Source organism: Oculina patagonica, chromosome 8, assembly GCF_052425735.1.
Source record: "Oculina patagonica isolate OP01 chromosome 8, crgOcupat, whole genome shotgun sequence".
In the NCBI taxonomy this organism is placed as follows: Eukaryota; Metazoa; Cnidaria; class Anthozoa; order Scleractinia; family Oculinidae; genus Oculina; species Oculina patagonica.
The window spans coordinates 21,383,460-21,410,134 of record NC_135765.1 but is presented as its reverse complement, the minus strand read 5'-3'; the positions used below and the strand labels follow the sequence as shown (position 1 = coordinate 21,410,134).

General features: G+C 37.8%; 1 protein-coding gene across 1 annotated transcript in view; it reads left to right on the top strand.

Annotated features, from left to right (window-relative positions):
• Nucleotides 1–1,826: 1,826 nt before the first annotated feature.
• The window catches only part of LOC144662703 (uncharacterized), a 40,542-nt gene continuing 15,693 nt past the window's right edge, over nt 1,827–26,675 (top strand). The window contains exons 1-21 of the mRNA XM_078523568.1: nt 1,827–1,878; nt 3,573–3,704; nt 4,185–4,347; nt 11,066–11,238; nt 11,687–11,719; nt 12,447–12,603; nt 12,796–12,968; nt 13,904–14,137; nt 15,135–15,252; nt 16,277–16,351; nt 17,480–17,551; nt 17,936–18,007; nt 19,509–19,580; nt 20,560–20,631; nt 21,901–21,972; nt 22,377–22,448; nt 23,328–23,399; nt 23,676–23,747; nt 24,481–24,552; nt 25,104–25,175; nt 25,411–25,482. Coding sequence (XP_078379694.1) covers nt 3,614–3,704; nt 4,185–4,347; nt 11,066–11,238; nt 11,687–11,719; nt 12,447–12,603; nt 12,796–12,968; nt 13,904–14,137; nt 15,135–15,252; nt 16,277–16,351; nt 17,480–17,551; nt 17,936–18,007; nt 19,509–19,580; nt 20,560–20,631; nt 21,901–21,972; nt 22,377–22,448; nt 23,328–23,399; nt 23,676–23,747; nt 24,481–24,552; nt 25,104–25,175; nt 25,411–25,482 — 2,009 coding nt within the window. The 5' untranslated portion in view covers nt 1,827–1,878; nt 3,573–3,613. The remainder of the gene's footprint in view (nt 1,879–3,572; nt 3,705–4,184; nt 4,348–11,065; nt 11,239–11,686; nt 11,720–12,446; nt 12,604–12,795; nt 12,969–13,903; nt 14,138–15,134; nt 15,253–16,276; nt 16,352–17,479; nt 17,552–17,935; nt 18,008–19,508; nt 19,581–20,559; nt 20,632–21,900; nt 21,973–22,376; nt 22,449–23,327; nt 23,400–23,675; nt 23,748–24,480; nt 24,553–25,103; nt 25,176–25,410; nt 25,483–26,675) is intronic.

The window sequence follows — 26,675 nt, the reverse complement described above, 5'->3', positions numbered from 1 at the left end:
TGTGAAATCAAGCGAAGTTAAAATGAAATTAGTTTACGGTTGTAAGTCCCTTTTTCGATTTTCGTGTGACAGGTCGATCGTAAGCGCATGTTCGAATAGCTTTAACATAAAATATCTTTCGATTTGTTATTTTTAGTTCAATTTATGGAAATCGTGTCACAAAACCTGTCGAGTGACTATAAGAGAAGCCATTGCTTGACAGGCAAATTTAGAACATCGGACAATAACAGTTCGGTTTCAGGCAGACCGTGGATAACAAAAGTATTTCGTTTGGGACAGCAAAGGGTTGACACTAGAAGGTTCTCCTAACTCAAGAGATGTAAATTTTAAATGTCGATCTTAAAATTATTATTAATTATTATTTTTAACAGTCCAACATGGAGATTTATCGAGGTTGAAGAGTTTCCAGGGAATACACTTATTTGCATTTTGCCACTTGGGTTTGAGCAATTATTTTCGGACAATAATTATCGTATCTACAAACACGTAATAAGTCAGAGTCTTTCAGGAATCTTTGTTTTAAAACCTACTTTTCAAACGTAGGTTCGGTTCAAGCGGTTTTTAAATAAAAGGGGAAAGACGCCGTCGCTATCAAACTCTTAAAAGCATGTCGACACTTCTTAAAGTTTTGTTTCAGTTTATGCTAAAACATATTGTAATGTTACAAAAGAACAGAAAACAAAATATAATGACGGAGACCTTAACTCTTGAATAGTGCCATGATATGCCGAACTTTTTTTGCTGTTTTTTTATTTCAGTCTTTTTGATCACAACATGGTAGTGAGTCAGTGAGACTGCCGCACTTCTTACGACTATGACAATAGAGAACCTGCGAGACATAACATTGTGCTTACCGTGAGGAAAAAAATATCTGTTACTTAGTCGTTGGAGAGAATTAAAGCACTGCTAGGTCAACCAATTTGGCAAAACATGTGATTAGAAATCCAATGAATTCGCATTTTTATTGTAAAATTTAATTTCTGCTTAGTTTAAAAACGAATCCAGCTGTGTTTGTTTATGTATTGATTTTGAGCCTATATATCACTTGTTTTATTTCTGTTTTGATGATAAAACGTCGGGTTCTCGACGCAGTTTCTAGAGACCAACGTCTAGGTAAAATACACTGTTTCTAGTAAACAGAGTAGGTAACTACTAGTTTTATGGGCTGTAAATGTAGAAAGTGAAGTTTGTTTTTGTTGATGGAACACGCATTGATCATAATTTATGTGCTTGGATTGGTCCCACACGTTGCTTTTATTGACCCTCGTATGGCCACACTAACACCAAGTCACGATCGTAAAAGTTGCCTGTTATAGCAAAAGTTGGCTGTATTGTTTTTCAGAATAGGATTCCGATCAGAAGCCTAAAGTCAACCCGAAAAGAAATGACAAAACTACAAAACCTAGCGAAAAAGAGAACGAATGTAAATACCGGCTTAAGCAAGAAAAAAAAGCCACTTTTTAAAAAGTGGATATGGGGATGTCAGCAGGGCATGTATCGGCTAAATGCTGCATTAACTAGCCCAGCTGTTTCAAGCCATTGGTATCAGCTATCCATCGTCACTGGGGAGAAACTATTTACATAGAAAACAAAACGCCAAGTAACAAAACTGGGATCCTATAGACGACATATTAGTGTTTTGGTGAGCTATACATGGCAGCCAAACCCAATTGCGTTTTTAGGATGTTATAAAACAAGCTAGATAATTTGACATAAGTTTGGTTGCTGTGTTATTAACAGCCAATCAGAACTCTTTGGTGGTCGTAGGTAAACAAAATTATATGATCTCACGTAATGGCTTGATAAAACGTATTTGACTCCATTGATTCCAGTATTCTATTCGTCCCTTACGGTTCGATGTTGGTTTACTGTTAAAAGGTACGTCTTTAAATGTAGAAAACTTGATATCAAGTATTTCAAGTTGACTAACTTACCAAAATTAGATTTAGTTTTGTGTTTGCCACAAATTGAAGCTCTTTGCAGATCATGCGCAATTTTAACATGTGCATTGCAGCTTCTATGCAAGTTTTCAAACGATTGTTGTAAACGAATACTTCATAAACGGCCAAACTTTATCGATTCCAAAACCAACAAAACATTTTATGATCAGGAAGGAGTCAAAAATTGCGAGGAAAATTACAGCCCTTCATACAAGTATTACGATTAGGGAACATCTGTTACGAACCGGACAAAATAAAGTCCTTCAAATTTATGTTGTAAGCAAATACTTAATAAAACAGTGGTCAAATTCCATCGATACCAAATCCAACGATGGTATCCAATGCTTTAAAAGCAGTTGTTCAATCAAGATTATAACGTATTACTAGTATTATAGTTTGGGATGAAAAGAACCCCACTTCAAAGAAGTATTGCGATTATGGAACATCTGTTTCGAACCTACAAAACGTCTCCCTTCAGTAAGGCAAAGCAAAGACATTGATAACGTTTCAAGAGTTTTTGTACATATTTTTAGCATAACAAATGACAACTAACTTATTTCAAGTAAATATAAGTAAGTGTATGGAGAAAGAAAAGCAATACGATGTGACGATCCTAACAATCTTTTACCTCGTGCGCGTGTTACAAACCCTGATCGCTGATTGGCCATTTTATGCGAGAGAAATTATGGTAATTTTTCGCATTTGTTTTTCTAAAAAAACTCGCTTTTGTTAAAACGAAAAAAGTTGAGAATACATTTAAAACACTATTGTCATATAACAACCATTGTTAGCAATCATTGTATGTGGTATATATAACGTTTAAGATTTATGTACTGTACCGAGGTTTTTACAGTAATTAAGGTGTTGAGCAAGTGTTCCTTATTCTCTAAATTTTCTTGGATGAATTTCTACTTTTATTCTCCCACCTCTGTCAATTAAAGATCTGACAGATAAATGAACAAAGCGAGAGGATTTCTCTTTTTATCTAAGTGGTATTTATAAACCAAGATTTGAAAGACAAGCCTGTGATTTTTTTTTTGTCCCGCTGCAGACATGAATATTAACAGCCCAGTATAAGTTCAATAATTTCCTCAAAATTTTAAAGTAAATCACAATCTCCTCGTATATCCTAGAAAATTATGCCAAACGATTCATCTCAAAACGGGATGAAATAAAAAAAATCTTTGCAGACTGTTATTAAAGGAAAATTTTCACAAGAAATCTTCTAATTTTGGGGTGAACTGTGCTAGAATTATAAGGTGCATGCAGTTACTATTTAACAGAATATAGCCTTTGAACAACCAAAGAAAGGCATACATTTTTCAAGTTTTTGGCAACTACGTTCCCATCAGTCCGTGACCACACAACTGTTTAAAAACTTTCATTACTAGTTTAGTACATTTTAGCAATGGAAGGCAACTTTCTGCACTATAAGTGGATTTCCAATTGATTCCAAAACCTTCATTGGATTTTTAGGTAGCACTAAATGTTGGTGATACTGCCCCTTTAAAACGATTTAGACATTTACTGTTCAGTTTTCCACTATATGATCATAAGGCTTTTATTATTTTGAACTGGTACTTTTCAACAAATAATAACATTGTTCTTATAATCACATTTTAATATCTGTAGGAATGGTCACTTTACTGTAAAGGTCTACCATTAGTGATATCATGGAAAACAAATATTCCAGCGTCATTAAAGTTGTTTTCACCCTCTTCCTGTTTATGTGGAATGAAAAGAGCGGTGCTTTTGCTACACAAGGTTAGTTAAAGGATATTTTCTACTACAATGCAAAACAATTATATCTTTGTGAACAGAATTGTCCTGGCTCGGTTAAAGGATATGGAACGAACGTAGTATAAAATGAAAATAACAACACTTATCACATGCACACGACACAAAAAATGTAGTTATTATCATACGCCCCAGTATATAAAACAATATGTGTAAGTGTAATCGCCAAAACAAAACTTTTTAGAATTATTAAAGCATATTCACCTCTGCAAGCGTGCTACATTGGATAATTTATGTCATAAATTAGCGATGTTTTCTAACCACTCTTGTCAATTGTTGTTTACATGTTTCCCTTACAGTTCGCAAGGATGATGTCAATTTTAATCTTTCCTTCTTTTTATTTTTGTGATCGACGAAACTGTTATTTATACCGATTTCGATCCATAGTATTATTTTGATTCATTTTGATTTACTGTAACACTAAAAAAATATATTTTGTTATTCCAGCTTGTGGTTCAGTGGTGAACAACTCATTGAAAAGTCCCGGATATCCAAACACTGATTACCAGAAAAACACGGACTGTGTTTATTTGGTTCCAATTCCACACGGCATGGTCATGAATATCTCCTTTGAGGATTTTGTCATTGAAGCTGGTCTTCCCGACTGCGAGTAAGTGACTTTATTACAATGTATCTACTCTGTTTAGAGTGCATCTAACGCAAATATTTATAAAATCCACAAAAATATGATAAAACAAGAAGCTTAAAGAAGCTTAAAACTGGGCGGGAAATGACGTCCACAAAGATATGTTGTGGCCTTAACGGTTGGACCTTGAGAATGTAAGTGTAATGTGATTTTCTGATGCTTCGTGTTCGTCCTGTGGCGAATTTTGATGATATAGTTACTTAGTCTGAAAAGGCGATTCTTTTTGGACGGCGGTCATTTCGTATATTTTTGTATAGAAAGGACGTTTCGGGCCGGAGGTGCGGTTAGAGAAAGTGAAAAGGGTTTTAATTATCATTTCATCGACGCTTTGTCAAGTATTACGTCGAGTTCTTATGAAAAGGTCTTATTTTTCGGTGGTTGGCGAAAGAGAGTGAGAAAACTTTTGTTTGCTGATGGTTGAGTGTGGTTGCGAGCTTTGTAGGTTCGTGCTGGAAGGCTGGGAGAGAGAGTTTTTTTAGTGAGGGTCTAGTGTGAATAATTTTTCTTTTTTCAGACGTGGCCTGGAAAATACTTTTTCTGAAACGCCGCGTTTTTTTAGGAATTTTGCATTTTTTTTTTGTAGGATACTGTTTTTTTGTTTGGTTTCTTTCTTTGATCTTCTCTTTTCTTTGTACTTCTTAATTTTTGAGGGAGATTGTAGGGGCTAGTCTTTGGTGATTATTTTATACTGGAGCTAAAATTCTTTAGGGCTGGTTAGGTGGATGGTGTGTGGGGCGTAGGTATTCCAAATATGTGAGGCGCGGGGTTGCGGGCGAGGCAGGAGGCATGGGAGGCGTGTAATCCCAATAAATAGTACAGTAAAATAGAATAGGGGACAAAAAAAATAAATCAAATACGCCCTGTCATTTTGTCCGATAGAGTGTGATGTAAGCAAATTAGCCCTATTCAGTACTGTCTCCTAGGGGGGAGGGGGCTTATATCCGGATGTTTTTTTTGTTTCCTGTCATTACTATTCATGGGGGTCCACATATTCTTCACTGCTACTCAATATTCTTTTGTCTCTGCTCGCTTTTTTCTTAACTTTTGATGTCTTCTTTCGCTCTACTTTCTTTTTTTTTTTTTCCCCTCTTCTCGCCTTCCTACTCTCCCGCTCTTTTTTTTCTTAGTGGTATCTAACACGGAGCACTACTTTTTTTCGGTTGCGTGTACTTTGCTACACTGGTGCATCTATATTATTCCAGAAATTGTCTTTACTTTCTCCTTTCACTCCTGTTGTTCACGTAGTCACTAGTACTTCTCGGTTACGGTATTTTTCGTAGCGCGGCGCTGTTTATTATATTTTTTTGCGCCTTAAGCGCTTATTGGATCGCAGTGTGGCGCTATAATTGGATGCGCTATCTGATGGAAATTTTTTGTGTCCTCGTCTCTCCCACTTACATCCACTAAATTGTAGTAGGCCTTCACAACGAAACAATGTATTCTTCTGTGGCTTAGGTTTCCCTTGGTGCTCTATTTCACAAACTTTGCGTTGGTTGTTTACTTAGGAAGTAATTTTGATTCAAGATCTTTCGAGTTCGACTTTTTTGCTGAAGTAGTTGAGTAGAAGGTTCCTGGGCTTGGTTATCATGGAGTCTTTTTTCACATTTTTTTTTATTTTCGGCTGTCGGGCGGCACCTCGTACGTCTGCCTTTGGGGAGGAAGCCGAGCTTCACTTTCCCTCCCTCGGCCTCTTTCCTTTTGGTGCATTCGCTCCTCTGCTCTTTCCTTCTGCGGCTTTTCAACTAATCGCATTCTTCTTCCTCTTTCCTTCGGTCATCTCTTGCACTTTTCTGAATTATTTTGCTGCTAAGCTTTTTTTTTTTTTTTTTTTTATTCTTGTTTCCTTCTCCAAACAATGTGGGACACTGTGTTCCCCCTTAGTCCCACCTCACCCCTACCTTACTACTTTTGCTTCTGGGTTTGCGTCATCTTCTGGTGACTTCTTCCTTTCTCTTCCCTTCAGTTCACCTCCATTCTGACAGCATATATATTATAACAGGAATATCATTTATTTATGTTATGATGGTTAGAGCATACAATCTGATGTTCCTTGCGTCTCGATTTTCTTTCTCCGACGGCGAGAACGGCGCCCCGCGCCCCCATGTCCCCAAACAAGAGAGAGCGTCTGGGTTGGGCCGTTCTCCTTTCTCTTCCGATACAACTTTTCCTGGGTATCTGTGGGCAACATGCCTTGGCTCTCCCTCCCTTTATCTTCACATCATTTTTTCCCTTCTTGCTCCCTTTCCTGTTGCTGTGGGTACATTCTCGCTGCTTTTCTTTTTTGCATCCACACACCTTATATACTCCTATATTATCCTGCTCTCTTCTTCTCTGGCCACTATTATTTATTTTGCTATTTTTTTCCTGTCATTAATTTTCGGGACCTATGGGTCGCTGGTCTGCCTATATTCCAGGTGGGATCCCCCTTCTCACAGCTCTTTAGCGCAGGTCTCAGTGTCCCCCTGGTTCCTCCCTTTAGCGCTCCACGTGGGATGAACATAACCCGATCATTTTTTCTTTTACTTTTTTTTTTCATACTTAAAAAAAATTAATTTTTGCACCAATTAGAGGTGATAGATTACTACATATTCCTCCAGGCTGTCAGGCTGAACCCGTAACACCTGTTACGGCTGGTTGGCTCACTCTGTTACAGGTAAACATTTTGATTGTGTTATTTAAGTTGCAATGCTACGGGTGATAATTCTTTTGGCTGATAAAACTTATGACAGTCCTGCAAGTTATCGTCATCCACCTTTACACTTATTGGTATAGTATTTTAAAGAGTTCCATGGTGGGAGAAATAGAGGCAGGGAAGTCCCCCACTCTTTTCTCCAGTACCTGGGATTTTACTTTCTTTCACTTGCATAACAGTGAATGGCCTGCTAATGCCTGAGGGGAAGGGAGGAAAAAAATCACTGGTCACAGTGCATACAAAAAAAAACACTAAACAAGAAACACTAAATCAGTCAGTATTTAAAAAAAAAAAATGCTGTAGTGATAACTTTTGCTTACATTATAGACAGTCTATTTAGGGGTAACGCAGGTCGGGGCGTGTGCGATCCTTCTGTGCAGCTAATAGCAGATCAGTTAGCTTTACACTCCGAACCTTTTCATTTGGAGTAGGGATTTTTGCCTCATACTATACCTCGCTGCCTCCTCACACCCTTCTGCTTGCACTGGGGGATATAGTTCCAGAATGACTTATATTTCGGAACAAGTTCACTAGTTCTTGACTGATACATTCCACTATATGACAGCTCAACAAGTCGTTTTCCGTGCGTAGTTTTCACTCAAATCAAACAAGATGGCACTGTTTTGCGCAAAATTTATTTTTATCTCTGTGGCTTTTGCTTTTAACAAGCAATTTGACTGGGCTGCTTCTTCGGGCAAAAGTAAGTTATTTACATTTTTTGCTCTGGTTCAAACTTGACTCTGTGTGGTTTAATGCGGTTTTCGATCAATTCATTTAAAACCGGAATGAACTCATTCGGATGACTTGACTTTTGTCTTGGTATCATGTAAAAGATAGAGTGAAATATATCGGGATGGGATTAATTGTTCCGGATGAGTCATTCTTCTGTAAGGCCCTAAAACTCTCACACAGCAGCAAACCGCCAGTTTTTCTTTTTAAAGAACAATTGCTTGTATCGGTGTATGACATATTCATAGCTATCGGTTTTTAACAACTTCATTACATTTCGTAGCAGATCTATATGTAGCGACTATATGGGAGCATGCAATCATGAACTTAGGCAACTATTTTTAGCCATGCAATATCAGCTTCATGCAGTTTCAAATTGTTTCCGTTTTGTAGCAAGTTCCCTGAGCTTATAAACAGATTTGAAGCAAAAGATATCAGTAACAATAACCCTCTTTATCTTTATATCACCTTCATGTTGCACACAGTAGCCAAAATAACTTTGCCTCCAAAAAGCGAACAAAGGGTAAAAGAAATATGTTAAGCTTATTTCAGTATTTTCTGGCCAAAAAAACAGATCTAGCAAACACCAAAAACTAAACCACGCATTTCTTCCAAAAATATAAGCTTACATAATGCAATGCCGATAAAATCTCTTAAAAACAAAAAAAAACCGACGACCATTGCTTTGAGTATTCTTACTTCACAAACAGTTCAATTTTTTAATCGGATCGCCGGTCCAAAATCAAACAAAGGCAAGGTAAAAATAAACGCGCAAATACATTCTATTATAAACACATGTCAACCTGAACTCTCACCGTCTCTCATCACCGTCTCCTTCATGCACGCCTAATTCAACCTCCTCTCACAAGAAATTCTTCCTGTCATCCTTACAAAATTCCTTTTCGGTTCATTTGATTCCAAACGCACATTAGCTGCACTCCCTTCTCGTCCCCAGAGTCCACGTTCCTCTAGTCTCCACCGGTCAATTTCCGCTATTATTCAAAATGGCGTTTTTTGAACAACTTTTTCAATCTTTTCGTCCCGAAAACTTCGCATTCACCTCTTCCTCCCCTGTCATCCAACTCATTCCTAGCGTTCCTCCTAATTCTACACAACATAACATGACGTCTCTCCTTTTCCTTCAAAATATACGCAAAAAACAAAACCCTCATTAACGAAACAACAGGGAGAATGAGGTATAAATTGTATAATGAGCTACCGAATCTATGAACTGGACTAAACGCCCAGTTAATAGATCATGTGACATCCGTTTGACTGGAAAATTACCATGTGATTATCCAAATTTTAAAATGCGTGCGTTACATTAGTTGTTCACGCGCTCACGAAAATTACAAGATGCTGGCCCTATCTAATTCCAGTTAAGGAAGTTCGCTTGAAAATCTTCCCCTATTAACTTTTTTCTAAGGCCCTGTCCACATTAAACTGCGTAAATTTGAAAATGATACGCTTTATTGCCTGCACAGAGCTATTGTTAACCTTATTTTAAAAACCTTTTGTTTTGACAAAGATCACATGTTGTTTATTTGACGGTACGTCACCGTTTTCAAAAAGCCCATTTTCGCTATCCACACTACACCACCTAGCCGGCGTTTTAAAATTTACCCACTTTGAAGAGCGTTTTTGGAAAGTACCGTTTTCGATGACCGAAAACACCGTTTCAGTGTGGACGGTTGGCCTATCCGGTCAAAAAGATGTGTATCCAAATTTACCCGGATCAGTGTGGACAGGACCTAAAACTTTCACTACTGTGAGATTATGAGTAACACATATCAAAAATGTAAAAAAAATGGTTCTTTGCGGAGATAAGATGTCCAACAGACCACCCTAAATCGGGCTTCGTTTCTGAATATGGCTGTGGTGTCTTTTAGTCCAAAAATATTGCAAGTAAGTCCCTGACGTACAATTTTCTCTGCCTAATATTAGATTCATATTGATCTATTGTTTAAATTGATTCAACTAGTGACGATCCTTAAAGTAAATTTTATCATTAAGTGATCACATTAGCCGTTTAACAGCCGCGACACGCCAGGATTCACGAGGATTAGATGGATGTGCGTGGATAGAATAAAAGAAAAAATTATGCAATTCCCTTATGGATTTTTTGTTCATTTTTTTACAATCTGCTAAGAATTGGAAGAGAAAGTCGTCAAAAACTCGGCCACTTCAGAGAGTAAACTGCAAGCGAAGTTTACGCAACGGCTACCAGCCCTATATATGTGTTTGTACAATCACCCCGAGCTACTACGCGCGTTGTGATTGGTCGATGCTTGGCATCTATTAGAGTACCGACGCGCAGAAGACGTCACTGCGTATGACACGCGAGTGAGTCCAAATCAGTGTTGTCGGCAAAGTTTTTCAAAACTCGTGGGGCACAACAAAACAAAAAAAGTTCGGTTTATTTTAAAATATACAGTGAGATACAATCTGCCAAGTAACATTCACCTTTGGAAACATTTAAATGGGTTAAACGAGCTTCAAGCAGACATTGAATGGTTCGAGAAATTATCGAAATCTGTAAGAGTTTGTCCGATGTTGAAAAATTGGACGCCGCCGTGGAACTGAATCCATGAATGGCGGTTGAGCGCTTTGTAAAGCTTACAGGCTTAAACAACTTTCCAAATGAAATAAAGGTTAGTTTTTTCGTTGATGTTGTAATTTTCCATTATTCTGTTTATTAAATCGGTTTAACAGTGCTTCGTAGTTGCGGAAAATTTATCGTGAAATGAAAACAACTTAAACTCACCGGTAGCGGCATTGCTTACACTGAAGTGTGCCGAATTCTTCTGTTATTGTATAAAACAAATAGAGTTCATTTTGCCGTGGGTTCTGTTCAGTTATAGATCACAGAAGACGTCAAAATGCGGTAAGGACATCAGTGACCCAGTCGCCTCACGGCTCGTGGGCCACTTTTTTGTTCTTACCACATTTTGATGTCATCTGTGATATATAACTGAACAGACGCACGACAAAATTTAAATGGAATCTATTTGTTAATTAGAAAGTTTCCCCAGCGCGCGTGCTCGATGCATGACGTAGCGTGACATTGCGACATGAATTACGTGTGCAGTAAGGATGCTCATAAACAAATTGAAACAGAACTAAACAAGCACTACGAAAAAGGCAGATATCTGGTACCTTCATGGCTTAATCGTTGGTTAAGTGCTTGCCTCATTAGTCACTAGGCTTGGAAAAAACTTTATCAGTATTTCCAAATAATGATTAATTTATATTTTTCTTTAGTTATGACTACTTGAAGATTATTAATGACCAAAACCAAGAATATGGCGTGTACTGTGGTGATATGACAGGACACACAGTTCTTGTCACTGGAAACTACGCCGTGATAATATTCCATTCAGATGAGATTGATCAAAAAAGAGGATTTCTTCTGTTTTTCACAGCTGTTCCATTTGGTAGGTACATTAAAAGTCATAGTGTCGACGGACCCTTTACAACAGTGATAGGAAAACCGACTAAATAGAACGATCAGAGTCATTTTATGAAGGAAAGGGAATATCGATCACCACTGTTGAGGGCACATGTGGTATTCTAGCTAGACGAAATATGTAAGATGATTTGAGGTTTATGGATGGTGTACACACCCGAGATATCTGATGGCACAAAAATCGGAATCTTTCTCAATTAAAGCGATTAGTTGGCCACCGAATATCACATACCTGAACTAACGGGTAACGTTGATTTTGACCTTAAAAAACTTGTATTTAGTTATCTTATATTAAAATAAAAACTCTTTGTCTTTATGAGGTAAACTCGTCATTCATACCCAGTCCCCAGTCCTAATTTTTGGAATGACGTTTTTCATTTCCTTTTGCATTCTAACATTTACTTGATTTTTAATAGGAAACAGGACGACCACTCAGCCACCATTAAAAGGTAAATTCTTCTCTCTTATTCTTTCCAAAATTAAACCAACCACACGTGGGTTTTGTTAATAGTCGTGGTTCCCGTACATGCTTTGTAATAAAACAAAAGATAGTACTGGGGAATATAAATTTTGGTTAAGCAGTGTCTTCTCATAAACACTTCAGATGCGTTCCTCAATAACAACTAGAGTAAGTGTACATTTTAAGATGCTCAAGACAGCGCTGTTCAAATGTGCCAATGTTAGACCTTGGGTACTTACCATTTATTTTAGAATCCTGGTAGTTTCAGTTGAAAAGCAAACGGAACAGTAGTGTTCCGCGCAATCTGTTCGGAGGTAGGCCTTTTGACCCGGTTGGTATGAACCGTCGAAAAAATCTTGCCCAATTTTTTTACTTATCCGTTTTCAGTTTCCCATCAAGGAAAAACAATGACTGAAAACGTAACTATCAACAGCAAGCACCATCTCTTTCGGTCAGTTGGCTGGTTTTGGAAAAAAAAGTAACCATTATTCAACAGTCATTCTGACCAGCTTTTCTGGCAAATGGTAAACATCCCTGTTTCTAGCTTGGCATTGCCCAATCAATTCCTGTAACCAATTCCTAATATTCGGCTGTAGAATTCTGTGAGTTAGTATCACTTTCAGCACGACTTTTCTCGGAATAATTGTTTGCTTAACGCTGCCTAGAATCAACGTACCCTAAGCTCACGTTCACCTGTCATATTTTTTCTTTAATAGTTTGTGGTTCGGAGGTAAACAATACATTGAAAAGTCCTGGATATCCACAGAACTATCCAAACTTTTTAGACTGCGTTTATTTGGTTCCTATTCCACAAGGTACAACGATGAACATTTCTTTTCACGACTTTGACATGGAAGATGATAAATTGTGTAGGTATGTTATTCGACAGAACAGTGATAGGCAGTTCAAAAGTTACGAAACATTTTGTATGTTATCATCAATTTTAAAGCAAATAATGAATCGTATAGGTCTATAGCTTTGCTGAAACTCTTGATTTCTAGTGAGACTAGCCACTGGGCCTGTATGGCTGCTACTATACAAGTACTTTCTTTACTTTCTTCGCAGCTTTGATTACTTGAGGATTACTAATGACCATAACGATAACCTTGGTGAATACTGTGGCATGAAAACCGGACAGACAGTTCTTGTAACTGGAGATTACGCTGTGCTGATGTTCCACTCAGATTCCAGTTTTCAAAGAAGAGGATTTCTTTTATTTTTCACTGCTATTCCACAGGGTAAGTTAAAACAGCCGAAGCCTCTCGATTCCTCAAAATAGACGTAAAAAAGCAAACCGAAACCACCAATAAGTTACAGTGGGCAGACTCTAACGACTCGGAATATTTGTAAAAATCATTTTTTACGCGTGGCTACTAACAAAGCAATAAGAAGGGCAAACAAAAGAATGTTCCCCTTTGTCTTTGCCTTTCTCCTTTTCTTATCCCCAAGCGGAGTAAAAACTATTTCGCGGAGGATAAAGATTTGAAAAGAACTTCATTATTTTGAAGAGTGGGTGCTTGTTTAGAACCAATGTCACAAGTTTGTGATTTCAACGAGAACAAAATTAACCCTATTCAGACTAGGGGGTGGGGGGCTTTTGAGGCCCGCGCTGACTTTCAACGCTTATAACTTTTTCAAGCTACAAGCAAACGCTGCCAAACTTAAAGCGTTTATCTAAAATTTATCTGGGAATAATTTGGTAGGATAGGTTGTTGTGTCAGGAACTTGATATCACCATAGCAACGGTATTTTGACAGGCATATTTTCCCAAATTTGTAATTTTCGTATTTTTATTAATAAAATTAACTTTTATGCAATTTATTATCACATTTTTTTACGGTTTTAAGCACAGTTTTATTGATTTTTTTTTAATTTGGGTGGTTTTCTGGCGTTTTGGAAAATATTTGAAATCCAAGATGGCGGATCCAAGATGACGGCTGTTTTGACATCATGATGTAACTGGCACTTGATGTGACGTCATCATTCTATGTGACGTATACCAAAAGATAGATGTTCGAACAAACTATACATCCTATAAGTTTCATCGTGATTGCTTAAATATTCTGGAAGTTACAAGGGGGGGGGCTTTAAATGCCCCTCCCCCCGGTCTCAGAAGCTTCAAAAAAGCCCGTTCTGAATAGGGTTAATGTGCACTCACTTAATACTTTTGTAGTCCCACCTAGGGTGTTGTTACCAGCCGCTGTCGTACGATCATTACCAGGCTATTACGTGTGGTGTTCAGCTACTGGAAGTCCTCCCATACACATAGCGCTGATAAGAAACTTTACAGTGCTGGTAAATGCAACCGCCACTGTGAAAATACAATTACATGACGAAGGAAACTACACTTGTGCAGCGACAAGCAAATATGGAACCAACGCGAGTGATTTTTTAATAACCTTTGGCGGTGAGTCTTGGGTTTTACAAAGACCACTTTCGTAGGGTTTATTTATTTTTTTATGACTAAGATTATGTTGATCATAAAGGCGCCTATATGATTAAGACATAAGCGTTAGTTTTAGCCATAATCCAGTCCTAGTACATAATACAGTCATAATCATAGGAGAATGATCAATCAGTTTCTTATGATTAAGTTTACAGCTATTTCAATTGACGTTGTCCGACCAAAGCTCAAAGACAAGACCGATAGGTGGAGGGTCGAAGAAGAGAGCAACTGAACGTGCTGAATACTGACAGATATAATAACATGACAAACCCAAATTTGCAAGTTTTTTTCCTGCAGACATGCAGAAACAAGGTACTTTTAGCCACACTAAATTTAAGAAGACTTTTAAAAACTCAATGTTGCTCGAAGGTGAAAGATAGCTACAAAAAAATCTCCTGAGAGGAAAACAATTTCATGACTTCTTCACGTGCAAAAATACAAACTGATATATTTCCTCAGGGACGGCGGAGCCGGGGGGGGGGGGCTGGGGGGCTTTAGCCCCCCCCCCCACTTTTTCCGAAAAAATAAAGACTTACTAAGAGCAGAGTCTCTCAAGCCCCCCCCCCCACTTAAATTCACTAGTCAGCCCCCCCCCCTACCTGGAAAACTGCTCCGCCGTCCCTGTTTATCCTATAGGCCATATGCAAAGTTCGAGTGAATACCCAGACCACTATTCGGTCTTGTCTTTTGGTTTTAAGCTTTGAACTGGCAACGTTATTTGAAATAGCTGCATGTCTTTGACTGTGATAATGTCTTTCTTTAAGGCGGCCGTCCCCACTAGAACATAAAAATCTCATGTTTAGAATAACCATAATGTTTGCTTTTGCTGGTGATTCTTATGCCGTTAGTGGGTGCTGGTCACCACTGACCACAGCTAGTTACCTAATTTAAAATTACCCTTTTCCTAAACATCGAGACCAGGGTTTTCGTTTGCATTTCTACTTTCTTTTTGTCCTAGATTGTGTACCTCAATGTTCTTATTGGACAGACGGTTTTTGGGGAAATAGTCTTCTGTGCTTGAATCTAATGTCACCAGAGCTTGTTACGAAATGCACCGCAACGGTTACTGACAAGATGTAAGGTTGTCTTTTTTACCAGCCATTAAAATGTTTGGGATGTTTTTAAATTAAAACACATGTACATCTAGGTATAAATTAAAGTTTTTGCCTCTTGGCTGATGAGTGCCAAGGCAGAGTGCGCAAAATTCCTTTCGCTGTCGTGGCTACAGTTAATGAAATGAGGTAGATAAGGTTATAATGCTCCATATGTTTCTTTAAAAAATTTCCCTGTTAACATCTGAATTCCCAATATAGAGTACCGTATTTTCTCGATTAAACGCCGGACCCCGATTAAACGCCGGCCTCGTATAAATGCCGGGTCAAAATTGCTAATTTTTAAATAAACGCCGGGGGCGTTTGTTCGAGGTCCCGGCGTTTATTTGCGGTCAAGCTAACAACTAAAGTTTGGCGTAACATAGCTAGGATGGACGCTGTACAACAAAGTAAAACATGGTAATGTTTGCGTTCCTGTCTTCATGACTGACGTATTTCCTTTCTTGTGTAAATGCTCACAGTCGTTGAAATCGCGAGGATCCCTCCAGGAGTTTGTACCAATAACCTTTACTTGCTCCTTTATTGTTCATATACCGTTTATGTTCTGTTGTCACAAATCGTGTTTGCAACATAAATGTGTTCAATCCGCAATAATGCACCTTTAGGTAATAATCACTTTTGGAGACCCAGGGACAGGTTTTCGGGGCAGAACGAAGGGAAAAATTGTCCCGTATTGACAAACTGCCCCTGGATCTCGGAGTTCGGTAAGTAATAAATCAATCTGAAAAATTGACAGAAATTGCACCTCGTTAATAAACGCCGGGCCCCGATTAAACGCCGGCTTCAAATAAACGCCGGGTCCACCAAGTCAAGTTTGATATAAACGCCGGGGGCGTTTAATTGAGAAAATACGGTAACATGTTTAAGTAGCGAGTCATTACTTATTGATGAGTTCAAAATGGAATATAAATATTAAATATCTACTGTTCATCTTCATAACAGTTGTGTTATTTTTTCAGTAGAAATTTGTTTGTTTGTTTTTTTTTAGGTCGATGGAGTATACAGGCAACTTTTCACATCCCTCTGCTGAGATTTTTTCTGGCCTTAAAAGTCTACGGTGGCTGTCAGTATAAATAAATATGTTTCATTTTATATCTATTTGACCAGGAAAGGGTCTCATCAACTGTAAATTCATGCAAGAGACTTCGAAGAGTAAACTATATTGATTTTGTTGCCATCGATATGGGCAGCCTCTGACGCGAACCAACGATCATAAATTCAGTGTTAGCAACATTTAGGCTGAGTTTGTTAGCTCTTCGCCAGGTGTTGACGTTGGCTAGCTCTGTGTTGATCAATGTTTCGAGGTCGTAGTTCGTCGAGGCTGCAAAGCTGATACTGTTGTCATTCGTGAACATTCGAGCGGTGCCATTGTTAAGAGAGTTTGGCAAATCATTTATGTAGAGTAGAAAAAGAAATGGTACAATTAAAGAACCTTGTGGAACACCGCAAGTAATTTGTCTAGCGGTAGATAGATTGCCATTAACATTACATTGTTGACTCCTGAAAGATAAGTAATACGTGACAGAATTTCGGTCTAGGCCATACTTGACCAATTTTTGGATAATAATATTGAGGTCAATAGTGTCAAAGGCTTTCTTTCAGTCGATAAAAATTACGCCATTAAGGAGGCCTTTGTCAATATTAACACATTAAGTGATAGTGGCTTCAAGCAATGCAGTTAGGGTACTGTGCAACGACCGAAATCCTGACTGGCAGTTTGATAATAGGTAGTTTATATTTAGATAATGGTCATAATTGGTCATGAATAAGCTTCTCTTAAATTTTTGCAATAAGCGGGATTACCGAAATAGGGTGATAGTTGCTCAGATCCAGCTTACTGCCATTTTTTAAAACTGGGGACACTCTTGCCTTCTTCCAATCATTCCAATCATTATTCTGTCACGACCGCATTAAACTTTCACGGAATCCAGCGATCATCAGCATATTTCTCTTGGCCTCTCATCACCACTTCTCAACGTTTTCAGAATGCAAAAACGCCTTGACGGGGAAGCAGCAAGGAGTAATGTAGAAAAAGGAGGTAGAGGACGTATTTGAACGTTTTTGCAATGTCAGATTACTTATGTTTGGAACGAAAGCTTTCAGTGAGGCACGGCCTAGCCAGTATTAATTCCAAATAACAGTTTTAGGAGCAATTTACTTTTCCAATCACAGGTTACATTAATTTTCACAGGTCATTGAGATCAAACAAAATTGAAAAGCTACCTGCCGATCTATTTTACAACTTGACGAAGTTACAATCACTGTAAGTTCGAAAAGTGTTTATTTTTCGGAACGAAATCATCATCATCATCAACAACAGAATATTTGGTTTGTTAATGTTTTTTTCGGTTTGCCTTATAATTATTTCAGTTTTCTAACCTCTATGCACCAAATGTAAATTAAAGTGGCCAACTGCCGACGTGTATAGTTAGATCAGTGTCTGCAGGAAAGCAGTAAAGCACTTTAGTAGATGTTCATTACATTCAAGTAAATTGCTGAAAAATATGTTCTTTAGAAATTCATTGCATCATTAGATCGTTATGTAACAAATTTTATGTATCATTAAGAACTTTTATGAAAGATGCTAACGGTTAAACGTAAAACAGTCTTATATTATAATTTCAATTTTTGTCAATTAATTTCACAGATTGTTGACTTCAAATGCTATTACCCTTCTACCTGATGGAGTGTTTACCAGATTAACAGATTTGTGGAGGCTGTGAGTGAACCGATCTACACTGCAGAAATTTTGTTGAATTGTCCAAAGAAATTTTTACTTTACATGGACGAAAAAGGGGAAGAATTGTATGAAGATGGAATCCTTATTTTGCATCTTAAAGAGAATTTGCGTTACAAAATGTATATACACTTTTATACCATGCCATATAAAATACAGCCAATCAGAATACAGGAAAGCCGTTGTATATTCGACGGTATTCAACCCAACCTTCCCATCGTGCGCTGCGATTGTATTCTCGACGAAATTTAGTAAGCGTATTTTCTATGGTATGGTATAAAATAGTTACACAACACTTTCTCGTGGTATACTTTGGAATATCCCACTTGTCACTTGTATTTTCTTGGTATACACACTCGCCTAAAGGCTCGTGTTTATACCGAGAAAATACAAGTGACTCGTGGGATATTCCATAGTATACCACTCGAAAGTGTTGTATAACTAGTATATACCAAACAGTTTTGCAAACATGTTAAGGGTTACCGTTTTCTTATCTGCACTATACAGCGCTACCTGTCTATTTTAACATCACCAGAGAGTATTAAGTACATGTTCTGGTTTAAATTCATCTTAAGGTCAGATTATGTTAATGGGTACTGTAAAAAAACGCATATAAGAACCTTGTGATTTAAGAACCTACAGGCTGAAGTTTCGTTTAAATTTTTTCAAACCAGTTTAATATTTATTCCCATTGTCTTATACAGCGAAAACCTAAGATAAATTTAAACCACAACATATACATATACTCTTAAAAAAGTATTGACCATACCTTTTTACCACTAAATATAATAACAATGCTTAGCGTTTGATACACTGCAATCATTGACAAAACTTTGGCGCAGTTGCTGTTTTTCTCACTCGAACAATGAAAAAGTTAAGTAACTCCCTCTCTCTCCCTTTGCAATGTTGCGTAGAATGCAAAAAGTAATGCTTTAAGTTGCTGCCTACTTCTGCTCACAAACTAAAACGAACTAAACGAGTTTGGCCTCATTGTGCTATGCAACACGAAACAGGGGGATGGGGGTGGGTGGGCCAACGACTTTTGTCAATGATTAAAGGCTTAAAAAAGAATAAAAAATTATAATCGGCGTATACTTCAAACGTACGTAACGAGACTTTCGGATGTCAACAAAACAATCAAAATCGCGCAGCTGTAGATCCCAAATTGAAACTGTTTGCATATACCGCCATATAAAGGTGTCAATATTTATTTTAATCAGCAAATAGACTGCTTAATTACTAATCATCTGAATTACCAATAAGCCATTACTTATCTCTACAGTCGAATCCCGATAACTCGAACCTTCAAGGGAAATCCAAAAAGGTTCGTGATATCGGGAGTTCGAGTTATCGAGGGTAAAATTAGTAAGAAAACGACCTGAAGGGGAATCGAAAAAGGTTCGAGTTAGCGGGATTTCGAGTTACTGACGGTTTGAGTTATCGGGATTCAACTGTACTTAGACATCTATTTAAACTTCTATAGGAGTTTTGCTTCAAACGCTATTACAGTTTTACCTGATGGGGTATTTGCCACGTTGACAAATCTATTTTTTCTGTAAGTAAAAGTAATTTTGACACGATAAAGAGTTTACTGACCTACGAAAAGGTTTCATTTGCGAACAAAACAACAGCTGTAAAGTGGCGGCTAATAAAATTTAATGTGTAACCCTCTGTTCTGTCACTCCAAAACTGGGCAGACAAAATAATACTAGCTTTTTTATTCCATCAAGGAAGAGCCTGTTTCGAGGGATAATTACCCCAAACCTTGTGCTCCTGTGAAATTCAAACAAAGTCTGATTTTTGTTTTATCTCGTATTTTGCTTATTTTGTTTCTACACGGCTTTGAGATTATTTGTAACATACCTTTAATACGAACAGAGTTCGATTTCAAGCCCCGCGTTAAGGTGTCGTCCATACTAATTTAAACGGCGTTTTCGGTCACCGAAAACGAACTTTCCGAGACGAACTCCAGAGTGGAGAAAATTGAAAACGGCGGCGACGTGGTGGAGTGGACGGCAAAAACGAAGCTTTTATAAAACGCTCATTTCACCGTCCCACTGATCTGGATAAATTTGAAAACGAAACGCTGCATCGCCCTAGATGAATTTTAGAGCATGCGCATATTACTCGAGTCTGCAAGTGTACTATATTCAAATTAGGGAGTGAATATTTAAAGACAGCGAACAGTTCCGAAAAAAATTCACAGAACGCAGAATTCAGTGATCTTGCGTTACTCAGAGAGTGGCGAAAGTAATGCACGTGCAGAGCTATTGACAGAGATCACATGGCCATCTGACGTTGTTGAAAACGATTCAAAAACGATAGTGAGTACCGAAAACATCGATATCTATCCGTTTTCTGAGCAAAAAATTCGTTTTAAAGTTCATCCGGATAAGTGGCAAAGGGGCCTTAAAGTTTACAGAATCACAGTTGCTTGCTTTAAGCCTTGATCTCTTGGTTGCACCGCCCGAAGTTTTGAGTCTGTCCAAATTTTTCATCTATAAATTTAATGATTATTTTCATCATTTTATCAGGGACATTTCTTCGAACGCTATCTCAGTTTTACCCGAAGGAGTATTTACCACACTTACAAATCTAAATGAGCTGTGAGTTTAAATAATACACATTGCTTCCCGGAACTAATTAGTGAGGCCCTGTGATAAAATGTAGACTACATACAGATCCTAAGAAGAAACTAAAGGGTTTCATCAACCTTTTCCATTATCGCTTATCATTTGTCTAGACGATATAACGACGATAGGGCGTTAATAGGAAAATACCATAAAGTGGGCTCCACTTTATATTTCCGGTATCATGTTCTCACAAGGTAAAACGTAGACTTGAGTATATTTTTCTGACGTTTAAAACAGAAGCTTGTCGATTTTATTGTTGAAAAGCAATTGTTGTACACTTCAACTGTCAAAAGAGTAAAACTGACACATTGATTTTTAAGAAAAGGAGTTGGGTCTTTAAATAGTTTCTCTTCCTTGTCGATCATATTGTATACTTAAGAATTAGTCAATGCTTAATGTCCGTTTATCGAGATCAAGAAGCATTCTGGCACCACAACCATTTAAAATAGCTACTCTGGCAACACACAAACTCTTTTCTCAGTCGGAGACAGTGATTCGATTGAACACCGACTTGGTCGGGTATATTGCTTCAGTTTCGACGTTGCTATTGCAAATAATCACCACACGGATTCAAATTTAATTATGAGTAAAATCCACCGGCCGTTCGCGCTAATTGTTTATGTGCATCAATCCTTATTGCCCACGTACTTCATGTCGCAATGTCCTGCCATATCATAGATTAAGCACGTGCGTTGAAACGAAGCTATGATTTTCAGCTATAGGGCTGGTAGCCATTGCAGTTAAATGTTTGGTGACCCCACCAATTTTTGATAGGCAACTTTCTCTTCTTATTCTCGACAAACTATAAAAACTAAACAAACTATCAATGTGAAAAAATGTAGATTAAGGGTGGTCTTTTGTGCATATTATCTCCGCAACGAATTTTGTTATCCCCCCGTTTTTTTTTTTACATTTCTGACATCAGTTACTCTTAATCTCACAATGCTTAAAGTTTTAGAAAAAAAATCAATGTTAAAAGATTTTCGCGCGAACGTGCTTCAATATCTTTGTTTCTTCTTAAGATTTTGTTAGCGAAAACAGATGCGTTTCCTCAGCGATCTGCATTAAGTATGTTTTTGCACTGATTTACGATATGAATACTTATTCCCTAGTGCAAGGTAGAAACTGCTAAGAGCATATTATGAATACACGGCCGTGCTAATTATTGAGTTACGAGTACAAACTAAGAACGCGTGTCCTTGCTGGTTATATAATAATATAAATTTTCCTTTCCTTTTACAGGAACCTGACTTCAAACAATATTGAAAACATCACTGCGGATACACTTGCCTCTCTCACACAATTACGCACTCTGTGCGTCGTAAATAGATAGACTAAGTAAATAAGTGATGACAGGTTAATTTAAGTATGTGATGCTAATTAGTAAGTGATACTGATTAATCAGTCAAGCAGTGACTTGACTTCTGGCACCAATCAATCAATCAATTAATCAGTGAATCAATCAATCAATCAATTAGTGAATCAATCAATCAATCAATTACTTTCAAATTATGGAATGAGGGCAGACACAAAACAGAAAAGCTGACAAAATGCCGCGCCCTCTTGATAAAACATATACCTCATGTTGTATACATTGTCAATTGGCCGGCCATGGGTTTGTTATCTTTCTGGTAGCTTAACCATTTAGACATTGCTTCCTTTTTATTTTTTAACTTTTAATTTTTTCCCCTTTTCAACTGTTGTTAACTTTTTTTCAGGTACCTGGCTTCAAACAATATTCAAAACATTACCGCAGATGTTCTTCGCCCTCTAACAAAGTTAATAACACTGTACGTTTGACGTAACCGTCGAGATTATTCATGAAAAAAGGATAAATTCCCACGTGTTAATAACGCTAATCTATCGTTACAAGAAATACAAGAAAATAGAAATTAGATTGGCTGCTTTACTTAGAACATTGAATTGGAAATATTAATCTAATCCAGTTTTGGCAACTCGTGAGTTACTTGGGGAGCTTCACACACAATACATCATAATAGATTAAACATATATATCTTTGCTAGCCTATAGTTCTCTCTGTTATTATCTCGACGATTTTGACACTTGTTTAATTACTGACAAGCGTCAAATAACTTTAACACATTCAAAATGCAAAGTATCAAACGTAGGGTGAAAAACATAATCTATAATCTCCTTGATAGAGGTACAAACAGATCTCTCTGATACAATCAAATTACTTTTATGATTTCGGTTTATGTGCAAATAGCCAGCCTCGTGCCAAAAATCTTCGCTTCTCTTGGCCAGCGGTCAAATAACGAGCGACCCTGAAAAGTTCCGATTAAAAAATAAAAAAATGGACTTCAGTTGAATTGAGCATACTTAGCTTTTAAAAGCACAATTCAGCAGACTCCTCAGTGTTTTACTTCCGGCCCTCTATGTGTTTTTAAAACCAATCAAAATTGGTCCTGCAACGGAAGTATCGAGAGCCACTCGTTTCTTCAAGCATGCGCAGTAAGTACCAAATCTCGCGAATGAACGGTTAATTTTGAGATCATAATTTTTTGTTCCATAAGTACAGAGACACTCGCACTGTGCTAAAATGATAGTGTTTTAGCATTAGAGAACAAGTTTAATTTTTATAATAATTTCATTTGAATTGAAAATTTTACCAAAATGTTCTTGACCCAAACGCTGTGTCTGTCTTTCAGGGACGCGTCTTCAAACAACATCCAAGAGCTAACCGCTGATCTATTTTCCATTCATCAAGATTTAAACACTCTGTACGTCTGACCATATTATCGTCTTTTAAAAATAGATCCAAAACCATGGTAATCTTTTGTGGCATCAATATTTAAAAATAGTTTCAATTAAAAAAAATAAATCTAAAAAAGTATCAAAAGAGTTAATCACAATTATAAGTAAAGTTATTATTAGTAATCATTAGTCTAAACCGGTTTATAAGCTTACTTTTAGTTGTACTAAAGATAAACTACCAAATAATGGATTTATTGTCTTTTGCATTTGTTAAACTTTGTTTTCCTTTTACTTATCTGCAGGTACCTATCTTCAAACAACATCCAAGTCCTGCCTACCAAGTTATTTTTCAATACGTTTCGACTAAGGCGCTTGTACGTTTGATACAATACTAACACTAACACTAACGCTAACTAATGCTAATGCTAATACTTATGCTATTATTAATAATCCTTTCGTTGAAAGGAGCAAGGGATTTTTTTTTAATAAAAACCTTTCTTTCTCTTTAAACCCAGAGGCAAAAATGACTGCCAAGAGGCTTCATTAAAAAACACTTTCCAAAAATGATGGGGAACCAAAATGAGCCCATCATCCTCGAGAACTCCACAAACTACTTCTACTTTAAACCAATATTCTCAATAAGTCAGGGTGGCTCGTAATGGTTTAGACATGCCTTTGTCTTCCATTTGTATCTCTGTGACAGCATATTTTGACCATTCAAAGCTAGCAACCTCAAAACTACTCGGTGAAAGTTTTTTCTTTTAATATATTTTTGTCTAACCGGCAAAAGAAGCATTTTTACAAATTTTGTGAAAAACTTTATAGTTAGAACTTAGAGCTACATTCTTTTTCATAAGCTTAAGCGGTTCTAAATCTCCCGCAGAATTTTTTAAAGGGTATAAAAATGTTTGTTTTGTCAATTAGTCAAAAATAAAAACCTTCTTCGAGTATTTATGAAGTTATTAGTCTGAATTCCTTTTTGAGGTCAAATTGACCTACTAAAAGTTATTCCCCAACAATACTGGTGTAGTTGCGATAGAAAACCGACGACAGGCATAACTAAACCATTACAAGCCTCCTTAAACATCCACTTATTTCTCTCTTCAGAGATCTTTCGTATAACAGAATTATCACCTTACCAAAGGGCTTGTTCTGTTGTATGTCGCGGTTGAGATATCTGTAAGTAACTCAAATACGAGTTTTACTTGGACTTACCTAAAAGTACTAAAGATGACGGTAGCTCTCCTACAGCACCGAGAAGTCTTCGTCTGAAAATATTTTCTTATCGCACAATAGCAGTATCATTTCTTTGAAAAATTTTCACAGACGTTTTTTGAAGTTTTAAGAAAGCTTTTGAAAAGAGATGCCGTCGCGAAAACTTCACTTGCTGTAAGCTTTGTTATTTGGAGGCACCAACGGCGCGCTCTTCGCCAGGTTCCCTACGCCGTCGCTCCTAAAACGTCAGTGCTTAAGTTCCCTAATAACAGAGTAACATGGTTTTGTTCGCGTTTAGCAGCAGGAATGATTCTTCGCAATCTTCGTGTATAGTTGGCACCAACCGTAAGTAACAGTGATGGTGACAGTGACATTAACAGTAACCGTAAGGGCAACATTAAGAGTAACAGTGATAGTAACAACCAGTAAAGAAAATGGTAAGGAAATAATTATAGCAATAGTAAACATCAACTGGTACAACAACGAAAACAACAGGTTTTCTTTCTTTATGCTAGATTTTTGCGGAATAACATCATAACCTCCATATCGAACGAGACTTTTGCCATAATGACCCGTCTTCGATACCTGTGCGTATTTCAAAGTGTAACGCTAGATTGTTATGAATCACGCGTTTTACTTTAGGGACCTGCCAGAGTTTATTGTTTTTTCCATTTTTTTTCCGGGATTTAAAACTCGCTCACAATTATGCTAATATTGGGACACCGACAAGTGACTTATTAGAGATGCGTTTCACTAAACAAGTCTAGGAGTTACACCATTATGTTACTAACAGTGCCACGAAACTTATCTTTTTAATTTTAGATTTCTTAGCGCTAACCGACTGGAGACTATTCCACATCGAGCCTTCTTTACTCTGCATAATCTTGCGATAATGTAAGTAGGGGACGAAGCACGGCATAGTGCATGGTTAAAGTGCTAGACTTGTTATCTGAAAGCCCACTGCTAAAATCGCCCTGTCAGCATGGATTGGGTTTTGTGATCAGTAATTCAATTCCACCACGCCATGTAAATAGCCAGCTAGTCAGCTTCCATGCTAGTTGAAATTCTTATATATGTTATGTATGGTTGATATCTGTCTCATTTACATGACCCCTCAAAGCTCAATATATTTCGTTCTTGTTTATGGGAACAATAAACTGATGTTAATGAGACCTGAGAGAAACCACTCAAGATAGCTAGGCACATTTGGTTTAGCACCACTTTATTCATAAACTACTTGTATGTTAAACGATAAACACTCCTATGTTATCCGATATGTAATCCCATAGCCCTAATGTCTCGCATACCTAGGAATCTCATCATGCTCCGATCTCTCTAGTATCACTCGATCCCAAAGTCCAAGCACGGGCGACAACAACGAGCTCCTATGTTTAACAATGCATCCTTTAATATTTTAGCTGATCCAATGTAGATTTATATCTGTAAATGCAGGCCTTACAAAGGTTCCAATCAGCACTCTCACGTGCCCTCTGCATGCCCCTTACCTCTAGTTCGATCACACACGCCTCTTGCAATCATTGTTTGCTTCGTGCAGATCCTCACAAGTTCCTTTTTTCGAAGCTCTTATTGGAAAATAACCTAAGCTCAACTCCCCGTATTTTTATCATCATGCCAAACCGAGGAAGACCCACCACTCGGAAATCAGCTAGGACCCGCCAAGGTCCCGCAGCAACCGCACAAACGCCTGCACAGACTAACTTTCGGTCAATGGCCACCGAGGCCCTTCGCCTCCTGCTGGCACAATACAATCTTACTCAGACGGGCACACGGCAACAGCTCATAGCTCGTCTCGAAGCGAACCAAGAAGTTCCCAACCCGCAAAGCGGCTCAGACGTTCCTGTAATTCGTACGGTGCAAGACAGCACCCTGGCCCCACAAGCCGAACTGGCGCAGTTAATCGCGTCCATCATCGACGAAAAACTGGCTTCCCGACAAGATGGCGGTCATCTACAAATTCCACGCGCGACGACACGCGCGACGCCCCGCGAAGGCCATGCTGTGGAACCCAGTCTCACGCCGTTTCAAGATGGCCGCCAACAACTTCAAGATGGCCGCCAACAACTTCA